Source organism: Stigmatopora nigra, chromosome 13 (genome assembly GCF_051989575.1).
Source record: "Stigmatopora nigra isolate UIUO_SnigA chromosome 13, RoL_Snig_1.1, whole genome shotgun sequence".
Taxonomy (NCBI): Eukaryota; Metazoa; Chordata; class Actinopteri; order Syngnathiformes; family Syngnathidae; genus Stigmatopora; species Stigmatopora nigra.
The window spans coordinates 965,268-980,099 of record NC_135520.1 but is presented as its reverse complement, the minus strand read 5'-3'; the positions used below and the strand labels follow the sequence as shown (position 1 = coordinate 980,099).

Here is a 14,832-nt window from a genome sequence, read left to right as displayed (position 1 = left end):
TTAATAAATAATATTTGTGATGTTATACCTGGGAAGTGTTCATTGATGGACCAATTATCAACTTGCAGCGTCGCATTACCACCATTCCTGGTGAAGCGTACGACATGATATTTCCCATCATTCACTGGGGTACTTCCTTCCTGTACACTGATGTCCACCGTCCCAATGTTAAACGTCACGCCAATTTTTCCTTGTTGCTAAAAAGAAACAAACATAAAAGTGCATTCAAAATAAATATTGCTCTGCTCAAGGGAGAATAAAGTTGTGTTAAAGTGGTATTTTTTTGTTTGCTGTAAAAAAAAAATCAAGAAAAAGAAATGCGTAGGTGTTATTTTTATTGTATCCACCAGAGGGTAGTGTTAAACCATTTCTTTTATTTCCCAAATTTTAACCACTTGATATCTGAATTTTCCTATGAAAAAAATCTATCAATAAATAGAATTTAATAATAATTTTAATGAACTTACGATATGCAACATTAGATAGTCCCCCAGACCGGGTGCGCTGTCAATCCTCACAAGGATGCCATCTTTGAGCGAGGTACTAAAGCCAACCGTCAGCCTGTCAGTCCTGGTACTCGGCCTTTCATTGGCCGGCCACTTGAAGGTGATGAGGCCTCCTCCTTTGCCGAAGATGTACGTGGTCCCAGCTGAGTAAAGCGGGACAAGTGTTAACAAAAAATATATATATATTTTGATATTAAATGAAAAAACTCACGATCGTTGCACTGCGTCCCGGTGTAAGACGTCATGGAGCAATCACAAGTGTAGTTTTCCCATTGTTGGATGCAAATCCCCATGTTGGCACAGGAGTCCTCCTGACAAGTGGTGCTGGGTCCTAAAAAGAAAAAGTTGAGAAACCCTCACAGTCACACGGACCCCCGCGGCCAATTACAGCCCCCTGTTACCGTCAATTTGCGTCATGTGACCTTATTTTGAAGAAATTTGCATCAACAAATTGCTTGCATATCATTAAGTGACAGTTTAGCTGTGTAATTGGCTTGAAAATTCCCATAAAATGTAAGTTTTTACTATTAGAGCTCCATTTCTAAACCAATTAAATACTACTGTTTACAAAAAAGTGTATAGTATATTAAGTCTTAGAGTAATCCATTAAGACTTTCAAACTATTCCACAAAATGTTGGTTTTCATGAAGAGGAAATCTTTCCTCAATACTAAGTGTCCTGCAAGTGCAATCGGTGAATTGGCATCAGCCGCCTCTTCTTGACCAACCCCCGTTACTTCAAGTTTGTCAGCTCGGACAGCGCAGGATTGAATAATACAAAATCGTACTTTATAACTAAAAAAATATATACAAATACCCTTATCTCACTCATAAAATAACAATTTTGATTGAAAAATGACATACTTGAACTGCAGTATTAAATAAAGTACATAATACACAGGCTAAGTGATAAATGTAAACATCCTCATTGAAATATTCTTTTTAAGGGCCAAAAATATGACCACGAAATCCAACTAAGCTAAAAAAATAATGGGCTTTAATCATGTTATGATATGAAATATTAAAAAGCAAAATTATTTCTTGTTAAAAAACATAAGCAGTGGATGACAGTGCAATTTAAATGACATTATGATGCATTGGCGCGGAAAATAACGTACAAAAACATCCAAGCACACATAGAAATGAGACGGTCGATTGCCATGGACATCAAAACAAGACCATAAAACGGATTGATGAGATTTTATTTTATAAAATGAATCAATCATCTACTGATTTATTGTTGTACAGTGAAAAAAATAAAACAAATAAACATTAGTATCCAACCTCGTTCCGATGATCGCGGCGAGTACAGACAAGTACAAATTGTCACTTGCTGTAAACAGACATTCATTGCTTGGACATGAAAATGAAAATCTATAAGCCACGATATTAAAAATTTAAATTAAAAAATAGTGTTGCGCCGATACTGTCATCGGTTAACGGCATTAAAATGACTGCCTCGTATAAATAAATACGGTGAAATACGTACTTTTGAATATTTAAGTTTAACTGATGCTAGCCACATCCAAGATGGCCACCAGATGTGTAGCAATCATCCTTCTGTTGTGAATTTCAATGAGTTTGTTGCTCGTAGACGTCCAATCCATTTGAAATATTGTACTGTAAAAATGTTTGATAATTGGTCGCCGGCCTGTCATTTCAATTTGATTGGTCGTAGCGATAATTTATGGGAAATTGACAGTGAATATTTCTTTGGTGGGGGTTTATTCATCATCGTAATGCAGATTTGATGGAGTTTTTTGCTAATAAACGTCCAATCCATTCGAAGTAGGAGCCATTTGCTGGCGTCCAATCACTCCAAATGGATTGGTCATAGTGTAAATCCATTAAAAATTCAAATGAACATTTTTTAAGTGGGAGTCTATTCAGTTTTGTCACGAGTAATGTCCAATCCTTTTGAAGTAGGAGGCCGGGAATGTTCTTTTTTCGCTACCAACCCTCTCACTTCAAAAAGATTGGACATACAATGGACTATTATATTTTATTTTGGCATCAGGACCCAAAAAAAAAACGATATCGGCGCAACAGTAGTGAAATATAACAGACCCAAGGCCCAGAATGATGTGGCAGGCAAAAAAATGAATAAATAAAACAACTAGTGTCCATAAAATGACTTCCATGCAAACAACACGTGAAAGCGGAAACCAGAAGCTTTAAAAGATGACAAAAAACGTGTAAAAAGTAAAAAGATAGCACAAGTTGAACAGGAAGATGGAAACATCTCACCACAATGACATTTTCTTTTCCATGCAAAATGTTTCAAAAGCCCATTTTGATGCAGATATGGTCGAAATAACAAGCTAAAGAAGTCTAAATTTATTTAAAACGCGGTTGTGCTTCATGGTTAACTCGCCTTTTGCGATAGTGTGCGGAAAATCTGCCTTTTTTGGTGATTTTTCAAGGCTACTTATCATAGTTAGCTAGCGAGTTTGCTAGCTAGTTCGCTAGCTAGCTAGCTATAACAATAACAATAACAATGTTGACATACAATAGGATTTTAGTGTTGACCTTTAACCCCTTAATAACTCAATTCCAAACAATGGAAGAATACATAAGTGCATAAAATAGTTTTTATACAAAAGACTAAATATGGAAAGTAGAAAAAAGCTAAAAATATGTTTGTATATTTGAACATTTAAGACATAATGATGAATATAAGGTATTATCAATAATCTAATTTTGAGATATTTATATGAAACACAATGATTTCTCCTTTTGATTAAAACATTTTGATAGTTTATTTATTTTTAGTTTTTCCCATATAAATTCCTATGTTTTACAATAACCTGCATTTAAAAATATAATAAATAAAAAACTAATAATTCTATATTGATTTAATGTATCTGATAGTTTATATATTTTTATCTATTTTTTAATCTAATTTTGTATTTTTTAATTAGGATTTTTCCATATAATTTCCTATTTTTTTTACAATTACCCTAATACTTTTTATGTATATATAAATATATGTTAAATGCTAATTCAGGCATTTAGACATTAAGCCCCTCCCCTCTGAGATGACATCACACTACACTCTCTACAAAATTAGAGCACCTAGTCATTATTTATATTTTTGGTGGTTAATATTCGGGTGTCAGGCTGCCCGCCAAAGCGAGACGGCGAGCGCGGCAGCCAAGACCACGCCGGTCCGTGGGCTGGGACACGACGCTAACGCGCTACTGTTAGCCCCGAGCCGGTAGAACGAACTGCCGGAACTGGAGTTGAAGTTTACGCCGTAGAAGCTTAAGTCAGGCTGGAACCCGAGGGAACGTGTACCTTCACATCCGCGCTCAATCTGCCCGCTACGAAACAAGGCGTCACTGATCAGGTCCGGGAGTCGCCCGTTCAGGTCCACCGAAGCCAGGCAGCCTTGGAAACCTTCTCTGGAGGCCACCAGTTTGGGGAGACTGCCGTACATGCCTGGCCCCAATCCGGCGATGAATAAATCCCCTTAACCACATGGACGGGATGGTTAAAACTGGTCTCTGATTTGCTCACTTCATAAATCTTAATTTTGTTTTCATAAATATGAAGAATGGGTGAAAACAGACATCAATAAATGAGTTCAATCAATCCTAACAATAGCACTGGTTAGCTAAAACATTCATTCAATGCTAACAATAGCACTGGTTAGCTAAAAAAATCAATCAATGCTAACAATAGCACTGGTTAGCTAAAAAAATCAATCAATAAAAACATTCAGTTCAATTCAATTCTATAAGTCACACTTGAGTATAAGTATTTTATGGATAATGATATGTAATATTAACAGATTTTGCATAACTAGGACCTAAAAAACACAACATAACAAAAAAATGTGCGACTTCTAGTTCGTATAATACGATAGATGGTCTTTTGCTTACCTTTGAGGTCCAAGTTCTTGGCACCATTTATGCTCTGACCGGTCGCCGTGGCATCCACTTTGAGAGTGTGAGTATTGCTGTTGTCTCGCGTGATGGCCACATTGTGCCATTGGTTGTCATTTAAGGCCTTTTCACTTTTCCCCTTGATCAGATTGGGTCCGTTTCCCAAGTCAAAAACGTAATGAATATAGCTGAAATTGACAAAAAAAAATCATTTTAGTGGAAAGATACCACCCCATACGGACAAAAAGTCATGTGATCTCTTGGATAAAAAGTCATTGGGCCCGGAAAGGTTGAATTTCCGGGTACACACCCTTTGACCAGCTCCACGGCAATAAAATCGCTGCCGTCCCCCGAGTTGAAGAGTATGAATCCGTCGGGGGAGGTGGTCTTGAACTGGAAGAAGAGGTGCATGGACGTGTAGGCCTGCAGGGTGGCCAGGCTCAGATAGCTACTCTTGGATTTAAAGGTCACCGGGTCGGCGATAATGGAACGGATCCCAAAGCGGGCGTTCAGCTCGCAAAAATCAATGTCGCCGTTTTTGCACAGGTCGATGTAGAGCATGCCGTTGAACCTGAAGGGGGGAAAAAGATAACAAATAATTACTCAAATACCTTTTGTGATGATAACCAAATGCTTCATTTTTTGCTTTTTTGTTCATTATTCATGATAGAAAAGAAGCAAAAAGACACTGAAAATGTATTAACTAGCCAAGAGAGTAATATAGGTATATACACATATAGGCGGCTTATATGCGGGTAAATATGCAAATAGGCAGCTTATATGCGAGTAAATACGCATATAGGTGGCTTATATGCGGGTAAATACACATATAGGCGGCTCGTATGCGGGTAAATAAGCATATAGGTGGCTTATATGTGAGTACATACGCATATAGGTGGCTTATATGTGAGTAAATATGCATATAGGCAGCTCATATGCAAGTAAATAGGGGTAATTCATTCATTCTTCCTCTGGCCGAGATGCACCCTCCCACCATTTTTTTTTTGAATGATGGTTTGGACATTTTAGGCCCTAAATGAAGTTAAAAAAAATTAAAAAATAAAGAAAATTTGATCTTTTTTTTACCTTAGACTCTGCAGATGCCCAATAAAGCTGGACGGGATACTGGAAACAAATCTGCGTTCGGTCATGACCCCCGTTTCAATGTTGTGGAACTCCAGTCGGGTGTGGTCGCCCACCATTTGGCCTGAAGATGGGGAGGGTGCAGGGGTCGGGTTGAAAAAAAAGACAACAAAAAAAAAAACCAAAAAAAGAAGAAAAAAAGAAAAGAGAACACCGTCTGACACTAACACAAAAGGGCCGATTTAAGGAAAAAACATCACACGGACAACATTAGAGGAAACGGCCGCCATCTTGCTACTCATTTTTTGACCAAAAAAAAAATTTTTTTTTTTTTTGGGGGGGCCTTCAAATCACAATTTTCGTCGCTATAACACGGGTAAAAATTTTCCGAACGCGAGGCCGGGTTTAAATCGAGTTTAGTACCTTCTGCTACATCATCGTCAACCATTAGCTTGTAGGTTTTGCCGCGGCGTACCACACGCACCGTATGCCATTCATTATCATTGAGCTTTTGCCCGGCATACAGCATCTCCGGTCCTTTGCCTGAGAACAATCACAAAGTTAAACACATCCTCATCCTTTACACCAATCCTTTGTTTTTCCCTCTAACGTGGCCCATTTTAAAAAAAAATTGAGGTCTAATCGACTCGTTTTTTGGGGGAAAACAAAGGCTTGGTTCATTCAAAATGACAACAAAGATTGCTAGCGTTAGCTTGCGGCTACATTCGATTATATTGGCCTGGTCCCGTCTCAATTAAATGTGTAAGAGGGTCTAGATCAGGGGTGTCAAAGGTATGGTTGGCGGGCGGAAGATGGTTCTGTCTGACAGGCTTATTTTAATGGAATTAAATGATTTTTTTGGGACAAAATCAATAGTTTGTCAGTCAACAGCACTTTTTTTACATTTTCTTTCCGCAATTAGTGCCTTTAATTTAATAAGGAACCTTGAAATACCCCAAAAAAGTGACAAAAGTCCCTTAAAACCAGTTAAAAATGATTCAAAATGTACTGAAATTCACCTAAAAGCATAAATAAACAATTTGAATCCTTCCTTGTTATTGACAATGATAAATGTCCAATTCACTCAAACTAGCCGTGGATGTTCATTTTTTTGACGCCATTGACGGTGCTAGACGTCCAATCCTTTTTGACTGGGAAAGGCAAATGATTGGCCCTTCCCAGTCAAAATGGATTGGACGTCTAGTGTCGTCAATGACGGCAAGTAAGAGAACTTTTTGGGTCAAAAATAAAATGATCCGAGTTTGACACCCCTGCATTTGCTAATTTCAATTAGCTTCTGAAGCTAATTGTCTAAGAAAACGATTTTACTGTGCGGCTGTGTTCATTTAAAATATTCAAAGTAATTATACTGTTTTAAATTGACTTTTACAACTCATCTTCCACATTTTTGCTTATTAAGGGATATATTATGGGAGTTAATAATTTTTTCGTATTTTTTTTCTGATATAAGCGGACCTTAATTCAATGCAAAAAAAACATCGTCTTATTTTCGGGTCAATACGGTACTTAACAATCTGGTAAAATACTATAAAATTACACTACAATAATAAATTATTCATTTGTTAATACTAAAAACCAAGTATTGGTCCAATATTAATCCTAAATAATATTGACCCAAAACTAATATTTATTTAGCACTAGCAAAAAAACTGGATAAATTTGAGTATGGCAACAAAATTATGCTTATTTTTTTTAAATCTTCTACAAAAATAGACAAACATACCATTAGGCCAGTATTAATAATAAAAATCTGCAAAATATATCTCCTTAATAAGAAAGTGGAAGGTGTTGCAAAAGAGGACAAAAAAAAACAAGTTTGTTATCAACAAATCTTCATCCTCATCATCATCATTAACAAGATATTTCAAAAGCAAAAATGAAACTTGAGTGGCAACTTACTGGAGTTACAGTTTATCCTGATACAGTCTAGATGGGGAAGAATAAATGACAGATGAAATTGCATCCTTCAAGGTTATAGCTGCAGACATCCAAAAACAAAAGTTCCACCCTTCCGGGGACGTACACATGTAGAAAGACGGCCATTTTAATCCCTCCATACTTCCACAATACGTATATCCACACCGCCACCCACACCTGTCCAAAATCAAATCCACCCCATAAAAAACAACACTATATCTTTTTGCTTATTTTTAAATAACCCCAAACTAAACCAGTAAAATGGCCACTTTTGCACCAGCCGTGTTGGATTTCCAAACCCGTAAAATTGAAATCCATTTAGAAATCAATGGAAATCCCTTGAAATTTGGAATTGGGAATTGTCAAAAGCCTTATTTATTATTATTAGAAATTGAAATAGAGAGAATATGTCTAAGTCAATAGCTTTATGGATGCTATATATTGTTATGATTGGTATTTTTTTCGGGATTGGTCACCATGCGGCTGATGTTTTCATGTGCCGTCAACCGCAACAGAAAAGTGGGAGCAAACAGCCGCGATCCAGTCGGCACCAGCACCGTGCAGAGGCAGCGGAACGCAAATATACGCTTGGATTTTGAAAAAAAATGGATATTTTTGTGGGTAATGTGTGGGTGGGTGTGTGTGGGCGTGTCGGAATGATTGCAAAAGCGGGAAAACGATAGGATCTGGCGTTAAAGGCGACGTGTGACACGGAGATGTGAAGTTTGGGACGTCCAGTCTGGGACATAAGGTATGGGACATAAGGTCTTGGACATAAAGTCTTGGACATAATGTCTTGGACATAAGGTCTGGGACGTAAGGTCTGGGACGTAAAGTCTGGGACGTAAAGTCTGGGACGTAAAGTCTGGGACGTAAAGTCTGGGACGTAAAGTCTGGGACGTAAAGTCTGGGACATAAGGTCTAGGACATAAGGTCTGGGACGTAAGGTCTGGGACGCCATTTTGAATAGTTGGGAATGTGTGTTTTTTGTGTGTTTAATGTTGTTTTTTTGACTGGGTAAAAAAGAAAGAAAGAAAAGGGGTCGCGGCCGACTGCAGGTTTTGCTGGGCTCTGTTCTCGGGCTGTTCGCCTGACGGGCCGCAGGCTTAAGGCCTTTGAAGGGGTGAATACCATCTTTTTTTGACAAAGCACCATGGGAAAATGAGGTGGATTGCGACATTGAGCCAAAAGGGAACGAAATTATGGTTTTTACGTGGGAAATGATTTGGAGAAGGATGTGAGGGAAGGATAGTTTTTGGAGGACTTGGGGGGAGGAAGCCGCAGCACTTTTGTTGTTGGGGGAATTTGGAAATTTGGGATCGGGGCGGCCATTTTGGATGGGTCGTCGTTGGGAGTTTTTGGTGCTGCGACTTCCTCGGGAAAGATGAGCAAAGAGGGTGACGGGTTGGTTATTTTCTGAACATAGGAGTTGAATAAATAGATTGTTAAGTGTACAGTGGGACCTCAAAAATTGTAATAACGTACAAATTAAGAGTAACTCAGAATTTTAGATAAAAGCAGCGATAAGAAATGTAGAAAACTGCCAATATTATTACGAGTACTAAAATAAAGTCATCAATAATATGATATTTGGAGATATACTGGTGCCCTACCCAAGATGGCCGCCGTGATTTTTGATTTTGTTGTAGTTTTTATACAAAATGCATATTTTGTAGTTTGGCATAGTAAGCTATTTATGTACGTATTATTTGTTGATTGTTTATTTTAAAATTATTATTATTAGCATCGTTATTATAATGAATATTATTAGTATTATTATTTTTAATATCATTATTATTATTATTTTTATTATTAGTATTATTAGTAGATTATTGTTAGTATTAGTATTAGTATCATTATTAGTAGTAGTAGTATTAGTATTATTATTATCATCATTAGTATTATCATCATAATTATTATTATTTTGAATTGTTATTAATTATTTATTTCTGCACTTCATGGTTAAACTTTAAATCTCATAATACTTATATAATAACAATAGTATAATAACAATAAAAGCATTCAAATCAATTCAATTCAAGAAACCGCGGTTCGATTCCTGCCTCGTAACCTTCCGCTTTTGAGGTCCCACTGCCGTGATCTCATTAAAATCATGCAAACGGTCGAAATTTGCCGTCCCCAAGACGGAGAAAGCGGTGTCCGAAGACAAAAAAAAAGGAGAGGAAAGATTATCAGCGAGCGAATGGCAAAAGCACCTGATGGAAGAGAGCCAAGAGACGGAGATGTGGACACGGACGACGAAGAGGAGGGAGGGAGAGAGGGAGGGAGGGAGGCAGGGAGGGCGCCTACGATACCTAGGTTGACCGTCAGCTTGACGCGGCCTCCGTCCAACTCCAGCCGCAGCGTGTCGGCCGAGTCTCGCGACGTGGTGGCCATGAGGAGGCCGTACGCCCTCTGCGAGCGGAAACGCAGCGACACGTCCTCCGCCTCCGTGTGCATCACGCTGGGCATCACCACTTTCATGTACATGCTCCCGTCGTAAGACAAGATGGACGCCTCTGGAAAACACAAAGGTGGTCCAACCCAGTACCCAAAAGTTAGTTTGCCAGTAAAAAAAATTTAAATCGACAAAAGTTTGATTAAATTTGCCATAAAAATGAGTTTTTGTCGTTTTTAAATGTCAAATAAGAACCACATTTCCCTTTAAAAAAGCGTTTTTTAAAATAATTTCACACAATAACTACATTTAAACCAATAAAAATAAGGAAATATTAATTCACACTTTCTTTTCAGGCTTTTCATTGAAAGAGATAAGTGAGGTTATAGCACCCACTGGTGGTCAACTTGTATTACTACACTTTTTTTTTTTTTTTTTTTTTTTTTTTTTTTAATAATCAAGTGCTTGTATTGGGTTGATGCCAGGAAGTGGGGGACGGTGAAAATCGGGATGGAAGAACCCTATGAGGTGTACCAGGTGACAGATGGCTCTCTGGTGGGAATCCTCCTCGCATCACAGATTTTTCAAGTCAATAAATGCGACAAAAGTCATCAGCCATTAAAACCCGTGTTCATAAATCCAGATTCCACATCGAGATTCCCTCAAAACAAATGAGGTTATTTATAAAATAGACGAAAATAGACAATAAAATGTAACAATAAGGATGAGCATCTTTAGCATTGTCCATTAAAATGTTAATTATGACTACAATAGAATATTTCATGTACTGCAAAAAGTCATATTTGTATATAATCTGAATATCAGATCCCGCCTACTTATTTGTGTCTTTTTTAAAGAGTCCGGAATGAGAAAAGGAGGAGACTTAATTAGAGGCTAAGAGATAAAAGAAAGGAAAAAAATGGTTAGATTTAAGATGTGATAGACGCTATTATTTCTTATGCAAAATTACAACAAAAAATGAAATAATTTGTGGCGCTGGGGGAAGTTAATTAGTTTCCAACCCTGATCTTTTTTTAATCAACTCCATGCAAACCTTGAAAGCAAATGATCAGCAATAATGTGTCATGTTCAGAAAAAGATAGATGTACAATGCTAGCATGCTAACCAGCAGGTTTGCACAATCATACATTAATTTTCCGTAATGTTTATCCTATCTGGGGGGTGCTGGAGCCTATCCTAGCTAACTATAGGGACACCCTGAAGGGGTGGACAGCCAATCACAAGGGAGAGGGTGACAAACAACCAATAAGCTAGGTGTACCTAGCATAGCTAGGCTCAATTTAGCATCCAATTAGCCTAGCATGCGTATTTTGGGTTGTGGGAAGTGGAGTACCCGGAGAAAACCCACACAAGCCCGGGAGAACACACAGTGAAGACCCACCTTGAATTGTACCCGTCAGGAATCGAACCCTCGACCTCAAAGCAGTGAGCCCAATGCGATAACCACTTTACCAACGTACAGCTATTTTTTTCAGCAATTTAAATTAAATAAATGTCAAAAGTTTAGTTTTTTGTTCGCAGATTTGAACTTACCCTAACATAAATAAATTTAGCAATTTTGCATCAATGTCTATTATTTTGAAAGTCGTACACTCACTTCCTTTCAGACACGTTAGCCGTACGTTAGCTAAAATCAAAATGTGAGTAATAATTGATTTTATTTTTGTATTTTTTATTTTTTTTTGCAAGATTTAACTAATAAAAAAAGGAAACTACTTGAAAAACATGATCAAATTAGACAATATTCAGTTATATTTGTGTAAATGCCACATGCAAAATGGCTCCCGAAATCAGAAAATTCTCTTAAATATGATTTTTCGTAAATTATTTGTGAGTGTGTGTGTGTGTTTTACCTCTCTCGCAGGTTCGGGATAAAAAACCGGTTCCGGTGCAGTCGCAGATGAAGCGGTTCCAGCCTTCCTTGCAGGCGCCCCGGTTCTTGCACGGGTAACTCTCGCAATGTTTGCCCGGCTGCTTATTGCACGAGGGTTTGATGCCGGTGGCGTTTTGCGCCTTGGCGATCTGCCGGATGTCTTTGCTCTGCCCGTCGATGAAGAGGTCGCGGACACAGCCCACGTAGCCGTAATTCAACATGGCCGTCCACAGTTCGGTGGGCAAGATCAGGTTGGCTCGGTCGGCGGGGAGACCCCCCAGGTACATGTCGCCTTCCAGGTCTAGGATTTCGCTCTCGCCGCTGGCCGTGAACGGCGTTCTCCTGCTGTTTACCGAGATGGTGCCTGTGGAGAAAGTGGGCCTCCATTTTAGGACAGGGTAAAAGGTCAAAGGTCAGACAAAAAACATTTAGCTATTGGGTATGAATTTGTTTGGTTGTTGGGCCACATTTAGTGTCCACTAGGTAACTTTTGTGTTTCTTTTTGGCCCTAAAAGTGAATTTTCTTGCCGCCATTTTGAATGGGAGGGGCCTAAGTATGAAGGTTATGGTTGGAATGAAATTTGCAATGTGAGTTTCTTTAAAAAATGCCATTTTTACATTTTCAAACGATATCTTAGTCAAATTTAGTATTTCATAAATGAGCACTGTTGACGTCCAATTATATTGAGTGGGAGGGGCCTACGAACAAACGTTATGGTTAGCTGTAATTAGCAATGACAGAGTTTGTTTAAAAAAGTCAAATAAATTAGTTCATTTTGCCTTAATTTTTTGTTCAATTCCATTTTAGGGGATTTACGGTAAATTTCCTATTAATTTTGGGGGATTTTTTTGCTCTTGCTGACATTTCCAAGTCACTTCCAATTGGTTTTGGGCTCATTTTAATGCACCTTTTTAACAAAACCCACCTGAACGTCCGTCTCTTTGGATGTCCACATGATACCAGGCGCCATCGTTGACCTTAGTTTGAGTGGCCTTGACCTTGATGGTCCCCGAACCCATGTCCAAAAGCAGGTACAAACTTCCATCCAGTAGTTCAACCGCAAAGAAATCCACCTGGAAGAACATATTTCAAAATCAAAACAATTCCCCCATCCCCGACTTGGACCCCATCGAGCACCAGGCTCCACCCACCTTGGTGTTCTTCTGGCTCCGTGCGGCATCTTTACGTTCTTGAGGTTTGCCGTGGGTGAAGAGGATGAGGCCGTTGGGTTCCGTGGTACGGAAATCGAAGGATATGGAACCCATTCGCTTGGTGTTCCATTTGGGTAAACTGATGTAGGCCTCGGGGGTCTCGAAAGAAATGGGGTCCAGGGTGGCCACGTTTTCGCACTTGTAGGACACGTCGCCCTTGATTTTCATCTTGGGGTCCACGATGCGGGCCAGGCGGGACAACTCCAGGCGGATGTCGTTGTTTTTGTACACCACCTGTTCGAGAAAGGACAAATATGGTCGTCCCTCGATTAACGCGGTTCATGTAAACCAGACATGGCCGAAAAACCGCAAAGTAGGGTCACCCCCTATTTAAAAAAATAATAATAATAACAATTATATATATACATATACATAAATATTTTTAACATCAGTGCTGAAAAAAATGTAATTAACCCCAAAAAAATCCTGTACCTTTAAAAAAATTCTAATTATTTTGTCTTACGATAGCTATTAATTCATTTTGTGAACCACTTATCCTCACAAGGGTTGCAGGGAGTGCCGGAGCCTATCCCATCAGACTACAGACTCCTTTAATTGGAGGTCGACCAAAAAATTAAAGTGTTCAACCAGCTAGCCTAACCTAGCATGTATTTTTAAAAAAAACATGTACCTGGATAAAACCCACACTCGACACTCAGTTTCTTTGTTGCCGTAGCGACCCCTCTATCTGATTTTTTGACACGCACACTAAAAATAGCATGAACGGTCGCATTTTAAGACGAATCCGATTGGAATCCGTCATGCCGGCACCCTGAAACTCATTAGAATTCACCACATGAGAATGATTGGACACCCCACCATTGGCCATTTATCATCTTACATCAGTTTTTATCTAGCTGACGGCCATCTTAGGTGGGTCAAATAGCGTTAGGGAACCAAATCTTCAAAATAACAGTCTTTTTTGTAATACTCTGATGCCTAAGACATAATTTTAGCGCTTTATATCCACCCTGATAGGAGTATCGTTGCTAAATGATATACAAATTCGATTGGGCAGGGTAAGAACATCTCCGGATTTTTGTCTCCGCCCACTATTTGATCGACTTAGCAGTGTAATTGCGGCAATTTAAGTACCCTAGGGTTTTGGGGGGGACAAAAGTGGTAATGTTTTTGAATGTGTACTATGGAAGGATGTCAAAAAATGATAAAAACGAGTCTAATTTTGTCGTAGATGAAAATTACTGAGGATTTTGTGTACGAAGCAAAACAAAGGATTGAAAAGATTAAGTAGCCAATCTCTTATCACAGCAGTTCTAAATGCTGTCAATAACAATGGAAAGATGGAGTGTGTGTGTGTGTGTGTGTGCAAATTGAAATCTGCTCAACTGGAAAATTGAAGGGCTTTTTTTCACCTCTAATTCACCAAGCAGAGCGATTCCTTCTGTCTGGGTATATTTTGGTCACAGAAACACAAAAAAACCCTCTAAAAATCCCCCCAAAACAAACACTCGGTGTATTCTCCTAGTTTATATTCATGTATTTTTTGGTGGCTAGGATTGTGTCTAAATGGATAGCGCGAGAGAGGGTCGGTCGGAGATGATCAATAGTCCGGCATCAGATTAGACAGTGGACAAATTCATCCTTTGGAAGAAGATAGGAGGAAATTGTATTTCAACCCCCCTTTAGACTCTATTTCTCGTGAATCTTTCTCTCTTTTTTTTGTTTCCTTCTTGCACTATCATCTCTCTTCTCGCATTAATCAATATCACCTGGCCCAGCCGCAGTTTCTATTGTTGTTGTTTGAACATAATTACTTTGGAGCATTAAAGTCATTAGCTTCCATTGACGGCAATACACGTCCAGTTCTTTTTTTTGTATTTATTTAAGCTATTTTTGTAGCTATCTTTAATGAAAAGAGGCTAAAACGACTCTTTTTTGTTGTTGGTCAAAATAT

General features: G+C 38.6%; 1 protein-coding gene across 10 annotated transcripts in view; it reads right to left on the bottom strand.

Moving 5' to 3' along the window:
* The window catches only part of nrxn3a (neurexin 3a), a 63,419-nt gene that overhangs the window by 21,600 nt on the left and 26,987 nt on the right, over positions 1-14,832 (bottom strand). For 9 of the 10 annotated variants that reach the window (XR_013328280.1, XR_013328282.1, XR_013328278.1 and 6 more), the window contains exons 8-20: positions 12,858-13,151; positions 12,632-12,779; positions 11,686-12,069; positions 9,729-9,932; positions 7,396-7,422; positions 5,899-6,018; positions 5,479-5,599; positions 4,703-4,963; positions 4,390-4,580; positions 3,803-3,976; positions 718-837; positions 468-649; positions 29-197 (exon numbers count right to left, since the gene is read on the bottom strand). Coding sequence is in view for 5 of the 10 variants with exons in the window: in XM_077730707.1 (XP_077586833.1) it covers positions 29-197; positions 468-649; positions 718-837; positions 3,803-3,976; positions 4,390-4,580; positions 4,703-4,963; positions 5,479-5,599; positions 5,899-6,018; positions 7,396-7,422; positions 9,729-9,932; positions 11,686-12,069; positions 12,632-12,779; positions 12,858-13,151 (2,395 nt within the window). In the remaining 5 variants the exon portion in view is untranslated. The remainder of the gene's footprint in view (positions 1-28; positions 198-467; positions 650-717; positions 838-3,802; positions 3,977-4,389; positions 4,581-4,702; positions 4,964-5,478; positions 5,600-5,898; positions 6,019-7,395; positions 7,423-9,728; positions 9,933-11,685; positions 12,070-12,631; positions 12,780-12,857; positions 13,152-14,832) is intronic. The other variant, XM_077730710.1, reaches the window with a different exon arrangement.